The sequence below is a fragment of the Mustela putorius genome, unplaced genomic scaffold, assembly GCF_011764305.1.
Source record: "Mustela putorius furo isolate JIRA1106 unplaced genomic scaffold, ASM1176430v1.1 tig00000145_pilon_pilon_pilon, whole genome shotgun sequence".
NCBI lineage: Eukaryota > Metazoa > Chordata > Mammalia > Carnivora > Mustelidae > Mustela > Mustela putorius.
In genome coordinates, this window is record NW_025421294.1 from 39,505,358 (window position 1) to 39,521,005 (window position 15,648).

At 43.3% G+C, this 15,648-nt stretch overlaps 2 protein-coding genes across 9 annotated transcripts in view; one reads left to right on the forward strand and one right to left on the reverse strand.

Moving 5' to 3' along the window:
- DOCK2 (dedicator of cytokinesis 2) overlaps positions 1 to 15,648 on the reverse strand; it is a 412,101-nt gene that overhangs the window by 181,421 nt on the left and 215,032 nt on the right. The gene's annotated exons all lie outside the window — the stretch shown is intronic.
- Positions 1 to 15,648, forward strand: part of INSYN2B (inhibitory synaptic factor family member 2B) — a 116,159-nt gene that overhangs the window by 87,841 nt on the left and 12,670 nt on the right. For both annotated transcript variants that reach the window (XM_004737626.3, XM_004737629.3), the window contains exons 2-3: positions 6,623 to 8,848; positions 9,913 to 9,987. In XM_004737626.3, coding sequence (XP_004737683.1) covers positions 7,503 to 8,848; positions 9,913 to 9,987 — 1,421 coding nt within the window. In that variant the 5' untranslated portion in view covers positions 6,623 to 7,502. The remainder of the gene's footprint in view (positions 1 to 6,622; positions 8,849 to 9,912; positions 9,988 to 15,648) is intronic.

Sequence of the window (15,648 nt, forward strand, 5' to 3'; positions counted from 1 at the left end):
TGGGGAAAGTACAGACTCAGACAGACCCCCAAAAGTAAACAGCTCTCTTTTCCTTACTGAGAAGCCTGCTGGGGTGTTTTTCAATTGGAAGGACAAACAAAGGACAAACATTAACTCTTCAATCTCAGATGGATAAGCAGTAATACTTGCCAACAGATCTGACCAAGCAGTTAACTGAATTTAAATGGAAGGGAGTCGAAACTTGAATGTGAAGAACCACAAGATCCAGTGGTGAGTGATCAGTAATTATTTCTTAAGTGTCTTCCCCAAAATCTTGGCCTCATACTTTGCAGAATATAAAAGGACTATGAGATATATTACTTTCTTTTAAGAATGTACCCTTCAGCTGGAGGAAAATAACCAACACATAAAATAGATATCTGGCTGGCCAAATGGAGTGGGCAGATGGAGGTCAGGGGTCTCCACTATTGCCCCAAGCTGGCATCAGAGGATTTGGGGTTTTAGTTCCACCTCTGTAACTTAGGACAAACCATCTAACTCTTCTAGAACTGATTCCTCTTCCTTAAAACATGGGTAATGATTCCCAACCTTCCTAGCGGGGATTATGTGGGATTTGAAAATGCTTTGTAAGTGGTAAAGTGTGGTATAAACAGTAAGGGTACTCTAAGTACAGAAGGTGAAAGGAGATGGCAACATGTCAGCAGCTAGAAACTTTTCTGGAAAACAAAAATCTAATCAAGCACCTCCTGCTCAAAACCCACCCATACTCCCCATTGCCTGAAGCAGGGGTTGGAAAACTATGTCCTGCCCCTCAGGCCAATTCTGTCTACCGCCAGTCTTATAAATGAAGTTTTACTAGAATACAGTTATAGCCATTGTGGGCATATTGTCTGCGACAGTTTTCCTACCATAATGGCTGGTGAGCAGTGGCAACAGAGACTGTGTGGCCAGGAAAGCTGAAAACATTCACTATCTGGACCTTTAGAGAGAGGGAAAAAAAAAAAAAAAAAAAAAAAGACAACAACAACAACAAAAACTCCCAGCCTAGAGGAGAAAGTCTAACCCTGTTTAAAATGTAAAGTCCCTTGATACTTGAAGCAGGATTTGAAAATATAAAAGGAATCAAATATCTTCCTCCAAGTCATCCCCAACTCTGTACACCATTTTTGTAGCATTTCCAAGGGATTCATTCCACATGAGGCTACATTATCAGGGATCTCCTTAGTACTAAATGGGAATCAAGTGTTACTTTTTATTGTAATCTCTACAAGGTTTATCATAGTCCCCGGGTCAAAATGTGTCCTCAGTAAGTATAACCAAATTCAATCTGAGTCATAAATAGAGCAAATATAGTACCCTAAAGGGCAGACAGAGAACTACTCATGATATATCATTGATAATATATCATTAAAAGGGAAAGCAATTTGTAAGTGAATTAATTAATTCACTCCTAATTAATTAGTTGTACAAATATGTATTCCATGACAACAGCTATTCCATGCCATAGAACCTAAAGCAAACTAGGTAATATGGGATTATATTTATTGCTTGACAAGAAGGAAACACCTGTTCTGTGTCAAGCTGGAGATAAAGAAGAGGGTTCAAAGTAGAGTATGACCACCTTCTGATCTCAGGGAGCCTGCAGTTGAGTTGGGGAAGCTGAAGGCCAGCGGATAGTCACTACACAGGGAGACGAGTGCAATGCCAAAGTGGTATAGAAAGCACGGAGGTGGCAGGGCGATGGATAGGATTTCTGGGAATATTATTATTGCACATTTCCTCCCATATATTTACCTCAGTTTACTCTCCCAAGGAAAAGTAAGTGAGCCAAAGCCCACTCACATGTACCCCATAGTCTCCAGTTGGGATCTATCTGAAGAGCTAATATTGACTATGCTGACCGTTTTATATAGATAATCTCATTTAATCCTCACAACAATTCTGCGTGGTTTTACAAAGGCCAAGTCACTTGTTCCAGGCTAACAGTCAGAAAATGGAAGATTCTAGCTCAAGTCTATCATCAGCTAAAGCCTAGCTTTTTTTTTTTTTTTCTTTACTCTTTATTGTAGAGCTTAATTACATGGCAGAGAAGAGGACTGGGAGTCTATTCTAGAGTAAGTCTGAAGTTTCTAATCTACATAGATAGTACTAAATCTTGCTGTGCCTACTAAATGGGCATTTATTTTGCAAGGACTACCCAAAGGCATGGCTGGAACATAAACAGTCAGTGTGTGTTCAGTACATAAATAGTCAAGGGAGGAGAGAATAAAGTGTTGCAAAGATCAGCAATAACTCCTAGCCACTGGGTGTGCAACAGACTACTGAAACTATCTCTGGGGAGTGATTCTGGACTCCAGACAAGACATTAATTAAGCCCTAACCACTGAGGGCTAGGGAACTCCCTATCAATTAACAGCCACTGGGAGTCTGTGAGACCTGAAGCCTACAGAGGGTCATTCCCTTTCGCCAGGTGTACTCTCTGGGACATATCTGTGCAAAGGTCACAATGGGTACTGGGGACAGAAAAATTGGATATATAACTCTTCATTTTTTAAAAGTGGAAATTTTAATATTTGCTAAGCTTCCTAGGTTATGTCTAGGACACAGCAGTTTCTACATTGACTTAATTATTCAAATTGTCACTTTTCATTCCAAATGTAACATAAACCAATAGACATATGGAAAAATGCCCAATCTTAAATAAATTTCATTATGAGAATAGTGAGATGCAATTCCTCCCCAATTTGACAGTAATGAAAAAAATCATCTGAAATTTACCAAACACGGCAACAAAGAGACTCAGGTAAAAAGGCCTTCGTATGTAGTAATGATGGGGTACATGGCACTAGAACTTACTATTAGGAAGAGCAGTAATATCAATAATATATATACATATATATATACATATATATGTGTATATATATATATATATATATACCTTGAACTCCTAATTCTTGTTCTAGGAATTTATTCCAAGGAAATAATTTCAAGGTTCACATACTTTTAAAATGTTATTTACAGCATTAATAAAACCAACTACTTTGAAACAACCTAAATATTAAATATTTATAAAAAATACTATTAAATACTATTCAAATAGGTCATGGTTAACCAACCAGATAACCAGACAGCAGAGTCCTATTAGCCTACCTAAAAGAACGGTGTGAATCTACATGCCATAACATGGAACTTTCTCCATGTTGTTCAGTCAAACAAACAAACAAAAAAAGGCTTCTATAAACCTGCATGTGTATGTAAGAGGCACACAATGAATGTTGCAGATGTTACCAGCAAGTTGCCTAGAATGAACATCACCAGATTGGTGGTACAGAGTGGCTCTTTCTGGGTGGTGAGATTCCAGGTGCTTTTTTTTCCTCCTTTAAAATTATCTACATTATTTGAATTTTTACACAATGACTATGTAATATCCTTGAAAATGGAAAACGAATGGTTTTTAAAGATCAAGTGCAAACACCTCAAGGGTATATAAATTTTCTGGTTTAGGCAGGGCTAAACCAGAATAATGGCAGACTTTCAGAAGAAAAATGTGGAGGGATTTTGAAACTGTCTGACAGCCTTACACAAGAAGCTTCATCCTTCCCCAGTCCTGGAGGAGTCAGGAAAGGCCAGTGGTTTGGAGCCCGAGCTCCAAGGTCAGTCCTTAGGTTTGAATATTAGCTCTGTCATTTACTAGGTGAGTGATGGGGCAAAGTACCTCTTGTGCCTCAGTGTCCTCATTTATAAAATAATAGCAGATAAAAGCAGATAGCACCTGCTTCTAGAATTGTGGTAAGGGTCAAGGACTAAATGAAAGGCACCTACACAATGTCTAGCACATCACCAGTGTTCAGTAAATATTAGCTCTTATGAAAACCAGCTTCACACAATTGTAGCCTAAGTGAGTTAAGTTATCCAGAATGAAGTGCTAACATTCATCCAGAATGAATAGTTAGGGAGAGTAAGGAAGCAGTGGACAATTAGGCAAAGAAATCCACAAAAGTAGATTATCAAAATATCTAGGCTCTGCAGCACAAACATTTCGTGTATGAGCTGTGTGGTTTCAGGCAGGTGACTTAACCTGACAAGTCTTAACTGCTCATTCTGCAGAATGGGGATCATACACAGAAGGCCATTTTAAGGAATAAATGTCAATAACACAGTGCATGGTTATAATAAGTTTTAAATCTATATTTGGAACCATTAATAACGATAATTATTATCTACTATGAGATTCAGTAGCGAGCTGCCTGTCACTACTAGTAACCCGACAGCCTTACTTACTGCATGAAGAGGATGATGCAGAGAGGACTTAGTCAAATAATGAAGGGACAGACAACTGGAGTTTTTTTTTTCTAAGACCTAAAAATTCTGCAGTCTTTGAAAAACATAAAACTGATTGTGAAAGTGGAGTTGTTCAGGACCGTCCTACAGAGTGGTGCAGGAGCCCATCACCGGCAGGGCTAACTCCCCAGAGAGCTATGGGGTGCTGCCGTTCTCAGAAGCCAACCCCACTCTTCAGAGAGGTGAGGCAAGTGTAAGATGGTTTCCCCAAACTCTGTTTATTCTGTCCCAAGAATGGCTCTGCCTGCTCTGGGAAAAGCTGTGGAGAGTTGTTCTGGCACCCCAAACACGGAAACCTGGCTGCAGATGAGGACGACAGTGTTCAGAGCAATAATGAACCCATACTGACCGCTTACTGCATGCTGATCTTTGCACTGAGAGATTTGCATAAATGTCTCATTGACTTCTCCCATTAGACCCGTGTATCTGTGAGTATCTATGCTATGAGCATCATCTGTATTTTACAGATTAAAAAAAAAAATGAGGCTCAGAGAGGGTAAGTATTACCCCCAAACCCTTCAGCCAGGAAGGGACAAGGGTTTTAACTCAAGTCTAAGGTACATTCAGAATGTGAGGAGTAATTGTAAGGCTCCTGACAACTTGATAACTCATTAGCATTACAGATGGGTCCTATTCCCTTTTGGACAGGCCACTCAACTGCCGCAGCCTCACAGGTTTAGCTGGTCTTTCTCAAGGTAGCTGGGAGCCCAAAAAAACCGAAACTGCCATGGGCATATCTAATAATTCCTGGCTGGAATGATCTCCAGCCAATTATCTCCAAGATAATCCCAGTACTTAGGACTTTTATTGTCCTGTAAAATCCTTTAATCAACCCGGGTGTCATTCGCACTTGCCTAGTCCGGTGCTGTGGGATCCACTCGACTTCTAGAAATCAGGTTTTCTTTACCATGGCAAGTGCAGGGGACAGTCCCCTGTACCTCTCCAGACCTGCACACTTCCTCAAACTCTGTTCTCAAATCACTGGTATAGCCTGCCTCACAATGCAGGCAGATCCCAAGGGGACAAATTTAAAACATCGAGGGGAAGAACACAGGCTTTGGAATCACAGACTCCCCGGTTCACATCTTGGCTCCTTCACGGAGTACTTACCCTCCCTGAACATCAGCTTCCTCATCAGTCCAAGAAGGATTCGATGCTCACAGTTATGCTGTAAGGATTAGTGAGATAATGCAATGTTGGAAAGGGGCAGGGGTGCTCACGTAGGGGGCACATATACTAAAATTGGAAAGGCAATGGGGTGTAGAAGTTAAGAGCATAGACTGTGTAAGTTCAGACGCTAGCTTTGGACACACGCTAGCTGTGTGTCCTTGGGCAAGTTACTTAACCTTTCTGGGCCTCAGCTTCAGCTATAAAATGGGGATAATGATAGCATCCGCCTCTCTAGGGTAGGGAATGAATGAGCTATGGCTTGGAAAGTGCCTAGAACAGCACTTCTAAAATGTGAACTGTTATGATTAATGCATGTAAAGTCCTCAGTATGGCAAAAATAAGTATTCAATAAATGGTAACTGTTTTCGCTACAAGGTACATCTTCCGTGGATAATTTTATGCACCTTCATCGCCTGGAAAGCAATTGAAAAATGAAGACATTAGGGGAAAATCTTGTTCTTAGGTAAACCCTGCAGTCAAAGCAGAGGTAACTCACTGCCCTGTTGCGCTGCCAGGATGCTGTAGGACCCCCTCACCACACCCAGCACTCCATGGCTTCCAAGGGATCTGCCTTTTATTCAGCCATCCACTTTCTCAACAGATGCTCATTATATACCCAAAGTGAGCCTAGAAGCAGGCTGGAAATATCCAAGCAGTTTAAAAAAAAAAAAAAAAAAAGCCTCCAGTCCCTGTCCTACTGAGCCTACAGGTTAGTGGGGAAGCTGCACACTAAATAAATGCAGACGCAGATGATTCTTTCGGGATGGCTGCAGTCTGTGTTATGAAGGATGTGCAGAGAAGGTACTGGAGGGGCCCTGCTGTGGTCTAGCACTGAAGGTGTGTATGAGGGAGGAGTCCTTGGAAAGGTTCCCTGAGGAAGTGGCATATAAGCTGGGACTTCAAAGATGAATGAAAGTTCACTGGGTGATGCCTGGGAGTGGGAGGAGGAAACAGTCCAAGCAGTCAGGCATTTTGTTTCAAGGTCTTGCAGCCACAATGTGGCTGGCTCACTAGGGGAACAGAAAAAGGGGTCAGCTGACTTACTCCTAGAAAAGCCACCCTAATGGACTTGGTCAAGGTGCTGGTATTAGGAGAGAAACCCAGGTCTGAACTGCCTTCTCAGTTGCAACACTTCTCTCTTTCCTTCCAGACGCTTCCCACTTGCTGGCGGGACTGCCAGGCCTCAGACTCCTGCCCTGAGGCCAAGTGAGCTCAGTTCTCGCTCAGATTTCCAGAGCTGTGGACGGCGTTCACATTGCCTACATGTGAGCTTCAGCTAAGACACTCCAACAGGGATTCTGCCCTCTGAATGCCTTCGGATGCCTCAGTCCTATCCTGGTCACAGCCCACTGGGTTTTGTGATGAACAGGGAAACAGCATGAAAGAAAGCAATGGCCCCAAAGGAGGAACTTGTGATTGACACAAATGGGGATGTTCCCTTAGGGACATCATGTATCGTCAAAGAATCCAGCCCCCAAGTCACTGATTTCCCCACCAGTTTACATGTTACAGAAAGTAGATGTGCTTAAGTTTCCTACAGTTTTACAGCGGAAATTGATGCTTCGGGAAAGGAAGCCGTATGCTCTGGACATAGCAGGTTTCTTTTGGAATTCACACACTGGGAGTCTGGCGCTATCCCCTAAATGGTACTTTTGTTGTCTTATTGTTCAAGACAGCAAGCTTCTTCCAGGATCAGAACTGCCTGCCAGCCTCTCTGGATAAACAGCCCACCAGCTCTCTTGGTAGATGAGATGTTTAATGATTAGCCTAACTCATTGTTTATCTAAGTGGCAATTATCACCGTGATGAAATAGTATTTTAACTGCAGGGGAAGCATTACGGATAGCTCCCAAGGAGAATCTACTGGCTGGGAATGGCCAACGGAGCTTCCTATACACGGAGGAGAGGACCACTTCATCCTGGCTGGCAGATCTCTAAGTCTGAGATGCTATCATTAGATGCTGCTCCAAAGACCTAAAGAAATGTGCCCCGGAGAAGTGTATGGTCCCAGTCCTTCTAACTGAGGCTCAATGGCCCAGCAAAATATGAAAGTGCGGCCTGTGCTTCTAAAGCGTAACAGCCTAGAGTCAGTGGAGTTCGTGAAACAACCTCATCATCGCAGGAGCAAATCTCAGCAGGTACGGTTCAAGGAAGATGGGACCAGTAAGACTCCACCTGGCCTAGCTGAGGTGGATGTGCAAGCTTCTGAGGACCCAGCTGTGATGGGCAAGACTCAGGCCTCCAGGCACCATCACCTCCCCACCTACTCACTCTCCTTCCCCAGGCCCCAGAAGGCAGGGGGCTTTCAGAACATTGCGATCCAAACCTCCCCCAGTCTCAGGAAGCATTTCCCAGTTTTCAAAAGGAAGAGACTCACAGCCAGCAAGTCCCTGGTAGAAATGCCAACAGCCTCCCCAAGTGCCATCCAGGTCAACGGCAACCTCTCCGAACAGGACATTGTATCCTCGGACCTTGCCTACTTAAGATTGGCTCAGCATCTTGAGGATGGGCCTCGAAGAGTCAAAGTGTCCCACCCGTTTCCTCCTAGAATGTCCAAGGTGCAAAGCAATGGGCCTATTAGTGTATGCTTGGAAGCAGGGACTTGGAAGGCCTCAGAGAAAGCAACTGCTGCCATTCAGGTCCCAGATGATATTTACCACAGTCCTATCTGGGCAGCTAGAAAGTCCACTTTCAGTCCGGACAGGTCAGGTGACCTGAGCAACTCCGTACATCCTTTGGTGGACGTGTGTCCCGGAGATGCGAGAACAGTGCCACTCTCAGATTCAGAAAGATCCCCTCCCTGCTTAAATGCCACCAGCGATGCCAATCACACACCAGGCATGGGGAAACTTAAACCTGAATTGCTTTTGCCCAAAGACAACGCTGAGGACAAAGACCTTGGCCCACTGTCGTCTCTATCAAAGGAAACGTGTATTCCGTCACCTCCACGGACTCACAGCTCCCCCTCACCAGGCTCTCGCAGCCAGCCCGCCCATTCGGGAGGGGCTTCAGACTGCTCTTCGTCAAGTAATGATCACCAGGATCTGCTGTCACTCAAAACTAACGGTGTGTCAATTTCTGCCCCCACGTGTCAGGAGCAGACGACAAAGAACCCCACCCAGTCAGACACCATGGAGTTTCAGAATGGTTCGGGGAGCAATCACCTCCCATCTCCTCCTCCAAGAAGGGAGACCAAACTTCAGAGGGACAGAGAGACGAGTGGGATTAATCCAGTTCACCTGGCACAGGGGGAGCTCTGGGACCTCCAAGGCCGGCTGCAGTCCGTGGAGGAATCGCTGCTCTCGAACCAGGAGAAGATTAAAGTCCTTTTGAATGTAATTCAGGACTTGGAGAAAGCTCGAGCTCTCACAGAAGGGTAAGGTGAACGTGTTTCTATTGAAAACTACTGGGTTACGCCTTTTCCCAGGACAGGGGCAGAGAGAGCACCGGTTCCTATTAATATAATGCCTCCAAAGTCTTTGAGGTTCTGTGGTTTCGTTCCTTTCTAGGTTTTGGTGGATTTCCATTGTTATTTGTTTTGGTGTCCAGATATCAAGAGACCGGAGAAAGGGGGGCAACAAAACAACAGGATCAAAAAGTGTTTTTATAAAGGGGGGGGCAGATAGTAAATGACCGCAGAAGATGAGAGCACACGGCTACTTCCCCCATTCCATCCTTCCAGCAAGTTGCGGTATTTGCACAGGATTTTAGTTATCTGTGTGCTTTTTACAAGGAACTTGAGGTTACCATTGACCTTCCCCCCCACTGACCACGTCGATGGATTTGGCCAGTCAGTCCCTGATCCACTAAATAGGAACTGAAATGAGATCACAATTCTGCAAAGAGAAAAAGTTAACAAAATACTTTCCTGGGTGACTCAGCACCAGTCTGGGGAGGGGAAGGCAGTGGTTTGCTTAGGTGTAGAATTCTTGTCCTTTGAAAAATGCCCCCCCAAAGCCTGGGAAGAAGGAATGAGTAAAGCTAATCAACAAAAGGGCAGGAGAAGGAAGAAGTTATTAAGTGGTATTTGCTGATATGAATCAGACCCAACATTGCCTTATAAGAAAGAAGCACTGCGGTGTTAGGTAGAAACGCTTTGAACAAAACAGTCTGGGGTTTTAATAATCTCCCTTCTATATGCAAGGTCCCTCAGTTTCCCTCACTGTTGGTGGGGGTAAAAGTAACTGACTCATCTCACCGACTTATTGTCAGCATGAAGAAAACCTCAGATAACAAAAGTGCTTAAACATTTATAATGCCCTCTAGAAAAGTGAGGTCCTATTATCACAGGTTTCTTGTTTCTTGATTTGTTATGCAACTCTAGAGCATTGCTACTGATAAGAGGGTTAATGCTATGCTGTAGGAAACCAGTAGCTAGAATGTGTGCATCCCATGGGGATTTTGTCCATGGACTCATCCAGCAAATGCTCTCTCCTGCAGGCGCAACTTTTATCGAACTGGCCAAGATCTCAACAATTGCAGTACCTGCCAGAACACGGCGTGCATCATATACAGGTACCTGGCCAAAACCAAGGCCTCTGCTGTGGAGCACAGAAGCTGTGGGGGCCACAGGGCACTCTTGTAAACTCTCTTAGACACAGAGAGCCAAGTGAGAGGCAAAAACAGGAGGCCTTTGAATACCTGAAACCTAAAAATTAAAACAAGGTGTTTAACTATGAAATGTTAACATCTGGTTCCTAGGCAGACATTGCTTTCTTTCTGCACAAGAAGGTCTGTGAGCAAATCACATTGAATGCCCTACCCTTACTGCACACTGAGTGTTGACACGGCGCTAAGCTCTGCGTGGTGTCTGCATCTCATTTCACAGTTCCGCCTTGTGAGGCAGGTGTCCGTGTCCTCAGGAATGCTAAGCCATGTGACCTAGTTTCGCTTTAAACATTTTCAGCGAGCCAGAGAGGTCAGACTCAGGACTCCAATCCAGATCTTTCTGATCCCAAGCCTCGGGACGTCAATCCACCACACCGCCTCTTCCTCAACGGTGGCTCTCACAAGCCAAGCATGTCCTGGGTATCAAGAACTGTGCTAAGCACTTTGCGTTCATTACTAAGTACATCATTTCCTTCTAGCAGCAGTGGGGTGGGGGTGGGAGGTGTGTATGGTTGCTACAGTAAAGTAGATTTGTATAGCGGTAGATGAGAAAAATTACGTAGTGGTAAATGTGCTAAACATAAAGTCAAGATCCCCAAGATTGATGCCCATTCAACTGCCTCAGGCTCAGTTGCCCCATCTGTGGAGTGGGGACAATTACCCTTATTACGAGTGGCCATGAAGAGCAAATAAGCTCATTTTTGTGAATGCCTTTATAACTGCAAGCCTCTGTACAAATCCAAGGGCTTACTACTGTTATTACTAGAAAGATCATTGCTCCCGTAGCTGGCAGTCCACTTTCAGTAGCATGATAGGAAAGTGGTCAAAAGCAGACATTTCAGGTGATGGCATCTAATTGTGTCTGTCTAAAATATACAGTTGAGCTTTCTCTATTGCTTTTCTATTTTGGAGAAGAAAGGCAGTGAGAGCCTAAGCAATCTGAGGCCCAACTGTATTGTCTGTGTCTTCTTTTTAAAATCTCTTTCTCTTTAGTGGAATCCTGGGATTTCATCCTAACAAGGAACTGGGAGGTAAAGGGGTGTTGGAAACACAAGTCAGGAGGCCTCTATACTTGGGGCCTAGGACCTTGAGCATTTTCTCAGTGAAATGTCAACTCCTTATGCTTGGGAGTCACAGGACCATGTCTTTTCATCAGTTAACACAAGTTTCTGGACCACTCACAGAAAATGCCCTTTATCTTAGTGTAAAATATCCCCTCGAAAAAGGGAGTCCTGGAGAAGGTTTCTGGTATAGGAGTGTGTAAATAGGCAGTCTTATCAATTGTTTACCTTTTTTACTCTATTTTTTGTATCTCCTATGTTAAGTCAATTTCCTAATCACTATGAGGACAAAAACTATTGAATGTCTAGACATTTAGGGAGGACAAAAACTATTCATCATAAACAAGAAGAATGATTTTTAATGAACTTCCATTTAAATTTTGGATAATTTATTTTTTTCAGCAGGGAATGCTGTATTTTCTACCATCTTAGGATGACTTTTTATTTAGCTCTGTAAGTGAAAAGGAGAAGTAGTTATTTCCCAATGCACAGTGAGTGTCACGGCCTGGTCTTGAGCAAATAAATCATTTCTGGCCTTTGAGTTTCCTCATGTGAAAAATGAGGGCTTTTAATTAGATGGTCCCTACGGTCCCTTTCAGTCCTGACATTCGGATGTTTTATGCTGAATTCAAAGTGGCAATATTTGGCTAAACTATGACCTTCCAACAAGTCTGAGAATGTTTGCATTTTTCTAGTATGTACTTCAAACATCCCAAGCAAACATTCTAAATTAAGTTAATACCCCTTCACAGGTTAGCAAACCTTCACACACACACACACACACACACACACACATCACTTCCTAGTTTTCCAAGAACAGCCACTGTATGCCTTCATCCCTTATTACCATTCAAAGCCAGACTGCTCTCCCAGACAGTATCTACAACCTTGTATCTAAGCCATTGCAAAGGAACGGACAATTAATTTGATGAAAGCAAAGAGATCAGAAAACAACATCCCCGTCAGAGTAACAGTGGGAAGATGAGAGTTGTCATTTTTTTTTTTTTTTTTTTTAACATTTCAAATGACTTCAAACCTTGTGTTGTGTCCTGGAAAGTCAGATCTTACAAACTGATGAATAAGTGATGTGAAATCCTCATCCTCAGGCCTTGTTAAGCTTCAGTCCCTCTCCCTGATGATGGATGGGCCCTGTCCCCGTCACTGTACATAAAGCACATGGGCGCCTGATAGTTGCCTGCTGGGTCTTCTTCTGTGGAGATGTTGCTGTTAAGTTAGCAATACATAAGGTTTTCCAAATGGTCTCATTAGCCAAAGGCTATGGCTATGCTACTTGCTTCCATCAAGACATGTGAGGTCATTGGTTCTATCCAACTCATTTTCCCTGCTCCAAGAACAGCCCTCTGGGTGCCCTGACCCCATGCCTCCTTGGCTTTCTTCTTACTGTGGATCATTCTGGCAGTTTCTACCTCACCAAGGAGAATAGCACTAATACAAATGCCTACAGATTCCATGCATAGCTCTTAGGGGATCTCAGGGACTTCCTTACAGCAGGGAGGATGGGCTCCTTGGAATTGTGACTACAGAAGATACCAAGGGAAGAGTGTGGGAATCAACTCTATACCTTAAGCTGATTCCAGGCTGTTTTAATCCCCAGTCATTCTCCTCACCTTTCTTTAGTGTTAATCCTAGGACAAGTTACTCAGAGGATTGGGTGAATGCCACCTGTGGTACCAACATTAAGTACCAGTGAATTACATGATGAGAAGGTTGTCCTTTTTTCCAAATTTATTTCAATTCCTCTGATTATCTAACAGGGGAAATCTGAGTTTGGTACTAGAGTATCTTCAAAGCCTTTGTAATGCTTGCTTATTACACTTCTTTGCCAAGAGAGCTGCTCTCAGGTTCATAGCCGTAGACAAGCAGTAGTATCTAACCAGAGGGTAACTGCTTTAAATTTTTTACTGAAGTTTTTAACTTTGAAAACTAGTCCCTCTATATATTCATTGTAGGAGATGTGGATCTTCACTTTCAAAAGTGATATTACTTGCTTTGAGTAAGTGTTCAGGTTTAAAAGTGAATGGATTCAGAGAGAGAGAAAAAAAAGTAAGTAAATGTGCAGATGGTGTGGGGAGTTTCACAAAGACCTGGAAGGTGGTGAATGAACCATGAAGCTTGGAAAAAGCTATCCCAAGGAATAAGCTCTCTTTCCTCTTCTCAAGGCCCTGGGGCCCCTCCATGCTACATCCCTCCTCCATCCCTCACCCCTTCTCTGCTTTTCCAGCATTTTGTCTTCACGGTAAAAAAAAAAATAAATAAATAATCACAGAGTCTCTTTGGAGGTCTCTGGCTACACAAATCATGCATTTATTTTCTGGACATTAATCCCAGAAAAAAATCTGCTTGGTCTAAGCTGTAAAATGCCTCAGATGTTGTAGGGAAAAGAATAGAAGTCCTTCTCATAATCCCATCTAAATGTGTTGCTTAGGAAATGCAAAGAGGAAGCTGCAAACTTACATCTGAAATAGGTGAAGGGAGAGGTTGACCACGGAAGGTTTGAAAGATTCTAGAGAGGAGAGAGCAGCAAAAGAGCTGTTGTGTGTCTGGGCCGTTGGCAGGGGTGGGGGGGATCTATCTGAACAGCTGTCTCCTGCCAGCTCTTCTCAGCCTTAGCCTCTTTTCATGGTTCCCACTGCACTCATGGATTTTAAATTTATTTCTGTGATACCACCCTCCCCTACCTGTTTCATGAGATTGTTCTCTCTGTTTATTTCCATACGGATATCTCAAAGCCACCTCAAATTCACCATTTATCAAAACACATGCTGTATTTTCTTCTTCTTATTTCTGATGTTCTCAACACCATTAACCATGACACCATAAATCTTAGTTCCCACTCACTCTTCTCCTTCTTCCTCACTCTTCTCCTTCATAGCACACATCAAAGTGGCTACTAATCCTACTTGCTAAATCCATCCCCTAAGCTTCATCAGCTCTGTCTCTGGTCAGTCAAGGCCCTCATTGTTTGTCACTAGAACACGGCTTTATCTTTTTGCCATAGGTCCCTTTCGCCCCATCCCAGGGAATCCTCCACACAGATTGCTAAATTACCTGAAAAGTAAAATCTTAACATGTCACTCTCCTGCTAAACAACTTTATCCTAGTTTCTGTGGCTGCATTTAGCTCATTTTTTCAGGGTCCTTTGAATGTGATACCAACCTTCTTACCTGCTGGGTCTCCCATTTCTCCTCAGCCACAGGATCTCTGGCTAGTTTCAAATACTGTGTGTTCTATCATGCCTTGGTTCTTTTGCATTAGCTCCCTCATTTCCTGGAATGCCTTTTCTGCTCTGCCTTGTCTGGAAATTTCCTCTTGCAGCTTAAAAGCCCGTTCCTCTAGATAACCTTACATTACTTCCTGTGGGGGAACCCCATGGCATGCATGTTCTTCTGCCATACTGTACATCCTATTGCATTGTAATGTAATGTTGATGAGTTTCTTTCCTTCAGCCAATGGCTATTATCTCGAAGTGGTGGGCAGTGTCTGGTACATAGTTGGTGCTCCGTAGAGATTTGTCAAAAAAGGAAATGGCTACATTGCCTGGGGCAAAGGTTGGAGACAGTGATTTAGATTGCCCCAGAGTACAACCATTATTACCATTTGTGTGTGCCACTACTCTTGGGTGGGGAAGTGGAGGGTCTTAATTAATCAAATGTTCTTATTGGGGAAGAAAGGCAGCAGATCCTCAGCAGATGTTTTTGAACTGAATCAAACAACAACCAAATGTAGTATAGAGATTGTCAATTTTCAAATACCTACAGAATGCTACAGATGCTACAGATTCTCCACAAGATGGAAGGTCATCACACCCTCCTTAGATGACTCAGAGAGCCTGCTGCAGTTTCACAGGATGTTGAGATCCTCGCTCATCATGGCCATCCAACATTATTGCCCAGTACTTCTGTACCGGCTGTGATTGGAAAGGCAGATTGGTCTGTGGCAAACCACGAATTCCCTCCATGCTCAAATAAATATCTCCCTTCCATGGTATCTGAACTGCCCCAGTGATCTCTGAGGGAGAAGGGTTTAAGATATTAGATCTGTAGTCTCTCTTGGTAAAATATCAAAACCCAGAGTAGAAATAAAGGCCCTGTAAGATGTCCCTATTCTAATTCCTGGACATGTGAATATGTTACCTTACCTGGCAAAAGGGACTTTGCAGATGTGGTTAAGGATCTTGGGATGAGATGAATATCCTGGATTGTCCAGGTGGGCTCAATTTAATCATAAGGATCCCTACAAAGGGAAGAGGGAGTCAGGAGAGTCTTCTCTGCAGAGTCAGAGAAGGAGCTATGACAACAGAAGCAGAGGTTCAAGAGAGGAAATCACAAACAAAAAATGTGGACAGCCTCTAGTGGAAAAAAATCAAAGGACAGACTCTCTCACAGAGGCTCCAGAAGAACACAGTTCTGCTGACGCCATGCTTTACAGTTCTGGAGGACTTCTGATCTCCAGAGTTCTAAGAGTACCATTTGTGTTGTTTTAAACC